At 43.2% G+C, this 10,615-nt stretch overlaps 1 protein-coding gene across 1 annotated transcript; it reads left to right on the plus strand.

Moving 5' to 3' along the window:
- The first annotated feature begins 348 nt into the window (after nt 1-348).
- kptn (kaptin (actin binding protein)) lies at nt 349-10,540 on the plus strand. The gene is made up of 13 exons (XM_056411666.1): nt 349-1,167; nt 2,306-2,578; nt 3,720-3,802; nt 3,887-3,971; nt 4,685-4,739; nt 5,693-5,771; nt 6,420-6,493; nt 7,191-7,297; nt 8,181-8,285; nt 8,401-8,464; nt 8,602-8,737; nt 9,438-9,611; nt 10,157-10,540. The coding sequence occupies exons 2-13, from the start codon at nt 2,377-2,379 to the stop codon at nt 10,313-10,315; spliced, it is 1,323 nt and encodes a 440-aa protein (XP_056267641.1). The 5' UTR covers nt 349-1,167; nt 2,306-2,376; the 3' UTR covers nt 10,316-10,540.
- Nucleotides 10,541-10,615: the final 75 nt, after the last annotated feature.

Raw genomic sequence — 10,615 nt, forward strand, 5'->3', positions numbered from 1 at the left:
GCAACTGAGGAAATTCTACCTGCCAGGGAAGATGATGGAGTCCATCATCTGCTCCTCCATCACCGTCTGGCACCCTGCAGCCACAGCCAAAGACAAGCGCAGGCTGCAGAGCATCATCCGCTGCAATCTGCCTTCCTCCAGGTCCTGTTCACTTCCAGGTCACTGAAGGGCCAGAAAGATTGTCGCCGACCCTCCCACCCTGGACACACCTCCCGCCACCCAATAGCTTTTTTGGCGGTCGCGGTCGTCATCATCGGGACTGACTGACTGTCACCCCAGGACTAATTGTTGTTTGTCATGTCCAAATGTTGCACCTTCCACCAAAAAAAATTCCTCGTTTGTTTGTGAAAACATTCATTCTTTGGCAATAAACCTGTTTCTGATTCTGATTCTGATTCTGATATGCAAGGGTTGCAGAAGCTAAGTGACCAATATGTCACATATCGTAAGAGAACATGCAAAGATTGGATTTTAGTTTCAGTTTAACAATCAAAATGTCCAGAGTTAAATTGTTATTGTCTTCTCTGGTGCTCTTTATTCATTTCTGTTGTTGTTGTTGTTGATGTTATTTGGCATCACGTGCTCCCTGGTCCTCTTACTGATGCTGTAGTGACATAAAGCCAGTAGACTAACAGGTGGTCTCCAGCTCACCTGGAGTGTGTGCACCAGGTGAATAGTGGCCCCCTTAGCAGCTTCTCTCTCTCTCCACTGTCATGCTCCAGCTGCACTAATAAAGGCAATAAAAGAAATGTGCACGACAACCAACTCTAGTTTTCATTGTCAGACTGTTTCACAATTGTTGGCTTTGCATTGGTAAAGTGCAGAAGAAGAAGAAACCAATCAATTTCAAATATTATTGTCCAGAGAGCTATAAGTCTCGGAGGAGGGAACAACTGTGCCCAAACTCCTTTTATCAATACTCATCACAGGATTAATAGACACGAGCTACACCCGAATCCTCTGTGACACAATCTGACTAATTGACTTATTAGAAGGAGAACGCCTAACAGATGAGAGGAAGGTAGCGCTATTGGAAAGTGAAATAAAAGCTTATAATTATCTTTGTCTAACTTCTTTATAAAAAGGGGGGCAGGTTTTTTCTCTCTCTCTCTCCATCCTTTGTAGAAAACAGCAGCCGGGCAACGGACAGCTGTCAGCGACCTGACGGTGAGTGTTCACTGACATCTGGTGGTCAACCAGCAAATCTACTGTTTTTAATGTGAATAAAAGTTCTGCATTTAAAATGTGGGATATGCACAAAAGAAGTACACACATATTGACACCAAAATAAACTTAAATATAAAGAATACAATATCACCGACATATCACCGGCATATTGGTGAATTAATGTCTACATTACTCGAGTGGTCAGCTGGTAAATATGGGGCTTAGTTTGCTCTCATGTGCACCAGCTGTTGTGATCCCCACTGTGGGACAAATAAAGGAATATGCTATCTTATCTTATCTGATCTCTTATGTATGCGGTAGGGTAGCTTGTGAATTTCCCCAAGGGATCAATAATGTCCTGTCTTTATCCATAATGATCCATCTAGATGTATTTGTTGATTTTATTATTTATTATGAATGTCAAATAGATGTAGTGGAGTAAAATAAAGTGCTAGATATCCCCCTGAAATGGCCAACTTACATTTGGGATGTAATATACAAACAGTACCGGAGGGTGGCAGGATAACAAATGTGATGCCTCGAGTCAGTCATCAATTTACAACGTGAAGAAGAAAAAAAAGCCATGCACCCTTTCCGAGCCTCAAATCGGTGCGTAATAAAGCAACACGGGCATCCTCTGTCCGTAGTTAGTCGTTTAAGTTGATACATTCTGACATTGTGAATTTTAAAATGATGAGTACAATTCACTTTCTAATCGGAGGGGATGATATATGAACTCAAATTGAATAGATAAATCAAATAGCAAGGAGCTTCGACAACTACAAGACAAAGTAAACACAATGGCAATGAAACTACATAAAACATTTAAGTGATGAAATAGACAATAGAGACTAGACAATAGAGAATTGACCTTGGAGAATGGAGAACAGCCTTATTTTCTTCTTCGCTTGGTCGTTTAGGAGCACTAAAGCCTATATATCCAATAACCCTGAACGCACCACTTCTCAACCCGGATGTTTTGCATCACGACAACCCGAAGAATCATCAAGCAATGTTCCTTGCATTTCTTTCGTTACAATGAAACATACTTCGTAACAAACGAGCGTCACATTAAGTGTTCACTAACCCGTGTTTAGAAATGAACGACCAGAAGTCTCTATTTCTCGTTTGGCTTCAGACTCAAAGACGACCATGAACAAGCTCAACTCGTGACACTTCTGAACACTTTCGGGAGTCTCTTGCTGCAGGATGCTCCGAGACTCGGATCCCTTCGCGGAGGACAGCTTCAGCCGCTTCCCGTCGCAGAGCAACATTTACGGACTGTGTCAGGCCGGGGAGCAGGAGCTGCTGGCGGCCACCCTCAAAGGGAAGGTGGTGTGTTTCAGATACCAGGAGCTGCAGCAGAAGATCCGACCTGTGGCCAAGGAGGTTCAGTTCACCTACATCCCAGGTACTGAACTTCTGATGAGCTTATAAACTTTTTTCTTTTGTTGTTGTATATTACATTACATAACATAATGTTTAATAGCAGTTAAATTTAAACGCTCCTCATACAATATTACATATCACATTCAAAATACAATATATCATATCTTAACTGTAGTGTTAAGATATGATATATAGATAGTACATCGATCACTTTTATTTCAGATAATTTAAGGGCATATTTGTTCTATTTCTATGACTACTTTAACTTAAATAAAAGATCTGATTACTTATTCCACCACTGCACGTACATTGGCTTTCATGGCAGACTAATGTTATAAAATAGAAATACAAAAACTAAGTAAACAAAGAAACTAAATTCTCAGGTACAAAAAGAAGGTGCTGGGTTAAAGCCATTGTACTATGAAAAGTAAAAGTGGTTAATATAATGATGATGAGATCCAGATGCGCCCTGTTCAGTTTGTGGACAAAAACAAAGAAGATCACAAAACCAGTAAAGCAACGTTTGGCCCCAGAACATTGAATCCATCAGAGCCTGTGGTCATGTTCACGGTGCTGTCGCTGCAGCGGGGCTCCTTCCTCCTTCCTCTGCTGCAGGGAGCACAATCATGTCAGCTTTCTTTTTCCAGATGTGCTGAACAGTGACGGCTCCCGTCCTCCTCTCTGGTCCTGAACTTTGGCCAAACATATTCTACATGACCGAAGGAAAGTGAATGTGAAGTTCACCAAGTAGCCGATTTTTATACTTAAAAAGAAAGAAGGCTGCACAACACAAGATCTGGATCAATGTCGACCAGCGTCTTCACAAATACAGTAACTACATGTAAATAAAAAAAGACAACGAACAACTAATCTGGTTTTTATTACAATTCTTGGATTAATTAATTCATAATTATCACACATTTATTTCTTATTTATCCATTCGCTATTACAGGTGGAAAATGCATTTTCTGCCTCAAATAATCTCAATAAACCAACAAGCCATGGCTGTATCGGTGTTAGAAGAAGGTGTCAGATTTCCTGTCCATAATGCCGACTTGTGCTGCAGCTGAGTTGTTCTCCGTTGGTTGTGCCTGTGATAATATGATTGACGGTTGACGGTTGAAGGTTGAAGGTTGATGGTTGATGGTGTCTTCTTTATGTAGTTGATGCAGAGATCGTGTCAATCGATGCGTTTAACAAGTCTCCTCCCAAAAGAGGCCTGGTGGTGGGCATCACATTCGTAAAGGTACATTTGCATGAAAAGGTGTACAAGTCATAGCATGTCAATACTTTGCTATCAGGGTTGTCAATAACGGCTGAACTTCTGCAGGACTCTGGTGACAAGGCCACGCCGTTCCTCAACATCTACTGTGACTACGAGCCCGGCTCAGAGTTCAACCTGGAGTCCATCGCACGTGAGTGACGCAGTGTTCTGCATGGCACGCTGCTGGAGTCAATCTTAGATAGAAGGACAGATAAATGTGAATGGAATAAACCAATATATATATTTATATATATATTCACATATTAAAATATAAATAAATAAGTAGGTTAATATTTAGTTTTATCAATAAATACATATGTTTTAATTAAAAAAAGATCTTTTTATTAAACTAATTTTCTTTTTTATTTCAGTGACTTTTTTTCTAATGCCACACTTCTGTCCCAGATCATTTTATTTCCATTTTCAAAAATAATGGCATTTTATTAGAATTTTTATATACAAACTTCTTTTTGCATTTAACCCATCTTAAACATTTATGAGCAGTGGGCTGCTGTGAAACACAACAATATGCGGATAGCAGGTGCCGGAGGACGAACCCCCCCCCTACACACACACACACACACACACACATTAGCTAGCTATTTTGTGTGATGGTGCATTGGTCAGAAAACCAGCAGATAGAAATACAATGGCCTGGGAAGTAAATGTGGCCATAAGGTAATCAAGGTCCACTGGTATATATCAAATTGAGTTGTTTAAATACATTTACTCATAAGTTGTTTCAGGATTTATTTCACAGCCATATCTATATATTTCACAGGCACATTTACTTCTGTATTTGGTATGTTTGATGCTGAATGATATGTGCATTGCTCACACATGCTGACGTGTGTCTCTGAACAGAGAGCTGCCTGAATCTGGAGTTGCAGTTCACGCCCTTCCATCTCTACCACACCGAGTGAGTCTGCTGCTGCAGAGGGCCATGATGCAATGTGGACCCCTAAATATGCAGAGGCATTTAGCAGTTCACCTCGGGGGGGGGGGGGGGGGGGGGCTCATCCCGGATTTTCAGTCTCACAAAGAGAGCTCCAGTTCACACCTCAGTTGGCATGGCAACTGCTGCTACCACTGCAGGCCAAATCAGGAACTGTTTTTTTTCTTCCCAACAGAGCAAAGGGAAGACTACGAACCAGCTCCCAGACGCTGGTCTGGCCTTAACCCTTGTGTTGCCTTAGGGTCATTTTGACCCGAATCAATATTACACCCTCCCCCCGCCTTTGGGTCATTTTGACCCGATTCAATGTTTCACCCTCCTGTTACCTTTATATTTACTAACATATTTTACCCTTTGGTTTCAATTTGACGCCAGCAATTAAAACCTCCAGAAAATTATTAGAATTAATATTGTTTTCCAAGTTTAAGTGTGAGGCACTTTATCTTTGTTTGTTGACTACCGAAAGAACACCGACATTAAACATTGAATGGGGTCAAATTAATCCTAAGGCGGGGGGAGGGTGTAATATTGATTCGGGTCAAAATGACCCTAAGGCAACACAAGGGTTAAACAACCTAACATTTTCCATTCGTATATATTCACAAATTTGTAGAATTTTCCCACTCTTTGTATATTATTAGTGCCATGCCTCACTGATACTGTGCACTTTTATTGCCAGTGCCACACTGGACAGATTTCACAATGGTAATCCATAATTGTACCTTGTCTCACCTACTAGCGCCTTCACTAGACTCTTATGGGTTTAATGCTGCATTCACACCAAAAGTGCTGTGTCACAACGCTTTAGGTGGCAGCATTAGTGTTGTTAAGGGCGCCCCGTTGTCAGTCGGCATCCGACAGGAAGAACACATGACCGGGTGCATCCGGGAATGTCAGCGTTCTTTTCTCTCTGACAGGGTGCAGTGTGACAGCGCAGACAGAGAGACGGTGTTCCTGCTCAGCGGGCACGACCAGAGGATCCACCTGTACAAGGAGGTGTGTGTGTGTGTGTGTGATAAGTGAAAATAAATAAAACTTGAAAATGTGGATTAAATCTTTTTCTTTCCCTTTTAATTGTGTATTTATGTAGACATGTGTGTATGTATGTGTGTGTCTTATATGAGTATATGTTGGATGTACACCTAAACCAGATAATGTAGTTTTTTTTGTAGAACTCTTTTTATTTCATTTATATATATATATAGATATAATTTTGTAGATTTTTAATTCATAGCATATGCCCTTTAAAATAAATTTATAAAAATGTATCCTGTGGAGATGAGGAATGGAATTTTTTTATAGTAAATATACCAAAAGACCACACAAGAATAATTTGTCACCACATTTGTACTTACATTTGGAAGCCAACGCTTTTGGTCACATGCTCTTCTTCAATAGATGGATTATGGGAATGTGGATATTCCTTTTAAGTGGCTAAAAAGTTGAATGTTGGAAGCAGCATCAAGAGTCATTGTTCTTTCAAAGAGATGAAAAAAAACAGGAAGGTTTTTTTTTGGTGGTTCTCTCAGCCAAAGAGATGAAATGAGGCGGTAATGAGCTTTGCATATTTTTAAGAGACGTTTCACTTTGATTGATCACGCGGCGTCAGACCGCCATTCAGCCTGACTCTCCTGTTCCCAACAGAATGCCTCCCTCCACCAGTTTGAAGAGCAGCCGGTGGAGAGACTCTTCCCTGAATTACAGCAGCTGCCCAGCAAGTGAGTCTCAGGTTCCTCTGCTTCTGTCACCTCTGGGCAGTAGTTACCCCCCGTGAGTCTGTGTGTGAGTCACCGTGGCAACATGTTGTCCTGGTGACCCCGGCTGGAGAACACCACTGAGGGGTTTTGGGCACAGGTCGGTCTGCACGATGCAGCCATACAACTTTACAGGTGTGTAGTTGAGATCGAAATGAAGGCCGAGCTCGAAAGATGGGTGTGGTCCGGATGTTTTTGGGCTAGGATGGAGAGGAGGGTATTAGCATTTACCCACTGGTGGGGATCCCACCACAGGGGTTGTTTGACTTTGTGTGGTAAATAACCTGGTGATGGAGACCACCAGTCACTCTATACAATTATTTGTGTTAATCGGCCTCATGACTTTCCTGCTTAATGCAATCTAGTCGTTTCTCAACTTTCCACTTTAAAAAGGGTAATTTCACAGTGTATTTCCTGCTGCAGTCGGTGTCTCCAGGACAACATTTAGCCATGGAGACTCGAGCGCGGACTCGCATGCTGTCGCAGCTTGTGATGAACGCATCGCAAGAGGACAGCACTAATACGAAAAGATAAACCAGTTGACAAAGAGGATAAAGACAACGGAAGTCTCAAATCACCAGCATGATTGATGCATAGAAATACGTCAACATGTGCTGAGCTGAATGTATGTACGGTCCGTGTGTCCCCTCCCTCCACGCAGTGTGCTCTGGTTGGACATGTTGAGCATCGCCGGTGGACGGCGACTCTCTGCAATTGGCTGTCAGAATGGCTGCGTTGGACTGGCGCTGGTCAACCAGACAGAACCAGGTGAGGGAGACCCACACACAGTATGATGGAGGTTCAGCTCCATCACATGACTCCTTTAACCCCCCCTTCTCTTAGGGTCTCTGAACACATCTGCGCCTGTTACTTGGTTGCCAGTGTGCGTGTAGCCTAAAGGCCCTGCGATCCTGAACATGTGTTTCTTATTGGGTCTGCTTAGACCTTTGGAGAGCTATGCTGGGAACTAAGTAGGGCCACCAGACTTTACCACTTCCAATGAGTCCCACCTTAACAGGAGAGTCGGAGCGATGTCATTCAGAAAGAGGGCTGCTCCCACACTCATCTAAATATCGCTCACCTCTCAGATCTGATATATCAGGAAGGAGGCAACCATCTTGGAGTCATGAGCAAACAGTCCAAAGTCTGAATAATGAGAGGCTCCACATCGGCCTCAAATGGGCGTGGCTATTGGTTAATAAACGTTGCTCAGCCGTCGTCAGTGTGACATCGGGGTGACGTCAGTGTCACAGTTGTCACCGTTGTCACAGCCCGGGTCGTCACACAGTGAGCTAGCATGCCAGCAATACCAGGACCCAGAGAGCATTGAGCGTTCAGCCATCATCTCATCACTAAAGTTATTATTATAACCTGTGGCACAGTTGCACATTTTGTATCTATGAAATGGGGATGCATTGCATTGTGGGATTCCTAGCAGAAGTGAATAAACATGCTGAGAAAAGTGCAAAGTGAATAGGGGTGAAGTAATCATTTCACCTGTGTGGCTGCATTGTGGACTTTTCAAATATTATGTAAAAGTGTGTAAACTGGTCCTAAATTCTTTTTGGGGGGGATGGGGGGATTTTCAAAAGTCCATCTTTGTTCTGTATTAAATTCCTACGCGATGCGTCTTTTCTTTCTTTTTTCTCAGAGGTTTTGCAGAGCTGGCGCTTCCAGTTCGACAGTCCGATCTCGTCGGTGCTGCTCTTCCCTCTGAGCTGCCAAACCGAGCCCGACCAGCCCAGCAGAGAGAAAAGTACATTAACGGCCTGTTTTAGATTCTCCAGCATCCCTGTCCGCCACGGTGGATATTTAAGTCTGAAATGAAAAGTAAATCAAGGCTTTTAATGTTGTGATTGTCTTTTTTTCAGGTGCGGATATGGAAGGCTACAACCTTCTGGTAACCAGCACCATAGAGATGGCAGTTGTCTACAGGTCAGAATACTTTCTGAAGATATCAGTGGAGTCATCGCTTGGCTTTGTACGTAGACATTATTTCTGTGATTGATCAAATTTCTCAGAACAGTGTTTGATTTGTGTGTGTGTGTGTGTGTGTGTGTGTGTTTTCTTAGAGATGTCCAGAAGCGAGGCTTGTCTCACTCCATGTGCCTCTCAGGGAGCGACCAGTGGGACGCAGTGCTCTGCGCTTTGGTCATTGACCTGGATTTTGACGGGCAGAAGGAGGTGCTGTTGGGAACATATGGGCAGGTCAGAGATCCCATTTCTAATAGACTTTATTAATAGTACTTTAAGCTACATTTGAAATTCAGAAGCATTTCTATTGCCTCCACATGGCTCTCAACACGGCAGCTGGCGGCGCTAACAGTGTAGTCAATGGCAACAGTGCTGACAGAACTAACCGTGTTTACCTGTCAATTTTATTGTCAATAAATCCCATAAAAAGATCCAAACTAACAACGCCTTAGTCCTTCACCTTCAACTTTCCAACTTCCCCAGCTCCAACTGAGCTCATGAACCTTTAAATAAAATAAATCTCTTTTAGAAATGTGCAATAATTTCCCTAAAACTGCTGGTCGTGTGGTTTTTAGCAAGTGTTACTCAAATGGGAGAAAATTGTCGGGGACTATGTTTAGCGGTGGAATAATACACAATTACGCCATTGAGTATTTGAGGCAGCAGGACATTATCTGTGATGGTTTTTTAATAGTTTTTGGACAACAATGGAGCTCTTTGCCTCAGAGGAAGAAAATATATTCGGCTTTGGATAGATACGCAATAAGATTTCAACACGGAAATAACAATGCATAACTCATTTGACCAATATTGTAGACGCAACGCCTACAACATCATTACATTATAATAACGATGACATATGAGAAAACCCGTTTGTCTTTATTTTCCGGGCGTCTGACCGATGACCTTGTCGTCTGCCTTTCTCGCCATGCAGGAACTTCTTTGTTACAAATTCCAGCCGGCAGGGAGAGGACGAGACGGACAGTTTCAGTTGAAGTGGAGGCGGAGCTTCAAGAGTCCTCTGCTGTCCATCATCTACTTAGACTTGACCGGGGACGGGCTGAGGGAGCTGGCTGTCCTCACGCTGAAGGGGCTGCACATCTTACAGGTGTGTTGCAGGCAGTCGTGTTACATCAGGGTCTAACCCCGACTGTTGTTCTGATTATTGCCATGACAGATACATCGTCTGCTTACTCAGTCCAACACAAAGCACCTCTTGAACTGGAAAAAATATATTATTATAAGGAGGGACTTGAAGCATCAAGTAGTTGCTGGCCTCTACTGTCCACCAGAGGAAATTGCAGCAGGATTGAGAGAACTGGTTCAGTCTGCTCTGAGGAAGAAGTGGAACACAAATGCCTAATGAAGACATAATGACCAAACACTCTACAATACTTTTTTTCCAGTCAAAGTGTGATGCATCATCCTTCTTTATCTCTGATCAGGCAAAGTTGGCTTTCAGAAGTCATTAAACAATATATATCTCCAGCTTTTCAGCGTAGTCCCCCTGACTCGTCAGCTCAACGAGGCATTCTCAAAGCAAAGCCTCAGCGACGACGTTGTGCCGATGACTTCAACATACTCTCCTCCGCTCTGTGTCAATGTCCTCGTGTGTCTCACCTCTTGTGTCGCTCTGTTCCCCCGTCTTCTCAGCACTCTCTCTCCAGCACTGCCGATTTGGTCCTCGAACGGCTCGCCTTCATGGTGTCGGCACTCACGGCCGGCCCCGAGCCGGAGTCAGCCGAAGAGCGGGACGCCGAGGAGAAAGATGCTGAGGAAGAGGAGTGTGCAGCCAAGACCCCATCAACTTAAGAAAAACAGCACGTTTCCCCCACGTGAAAGTCCTGATGGATCAGACTCGGATGCGTTTTTTCCGCATCGACGCGTGGAACAGGAAGGACTTTATCCGCATTCCTTGACAGTATCACTCCCAGACAATAAGGTCCCGCTCCGCTCTGCGGTCGGACACGATGGTGTGCTAGATGGTGTTTCAGTCTTCTGCAGATAATAAATCACCATTGTGTCTGTTCACTCTCACTGTTCTTGTTGTGGTATTTATTTACTGTGCACTTCCTTGAATGTCACTTTATAACATGTCAACACGGATCCAAT

This window comes from Pseudoliparis swirei, chromosome 3, assembly GCF_029220125.1.
Source record: "Pseudoliparis swirei isolate HS2019 ecotype Mariana Trench chromosome 3, NWPU_hadal_v1, whole genome shotgun sequence".
In the NCBI taxonomy this organism is placed as follows: Eukaryota; Metazoa; Chordata; class Actinopteri; order Perciformes; family Liparidae; genus Pseudoliparis; species Pseudoliparis swirei.

Excerpts from the sequence above, each read along its gene's own strand:
- kptn (XM_056411666.1), top strand. The coding sequence starts at position 2,377 with ATGCTCCGAGACTCGGATCCCTTCGCGGAGGACAGCTTCAGCCGCTTC. Across the intron at positions 4,740-5,692 it reads TTCCATCTCTACCACACCGA|GGTGCAGTGTGACAGCGCAG; the intron begins GTGAGTCTGCTG and ends TCTCTCTGACAG. Across the intron at positions 8,286-8,400 it reads CCAGCCCAGCAGAGAGAAAA|GTGCGGATATGGAAGGCTAC; the intron begins GTACATTAACGG and ends TCTTTTTTTCAG.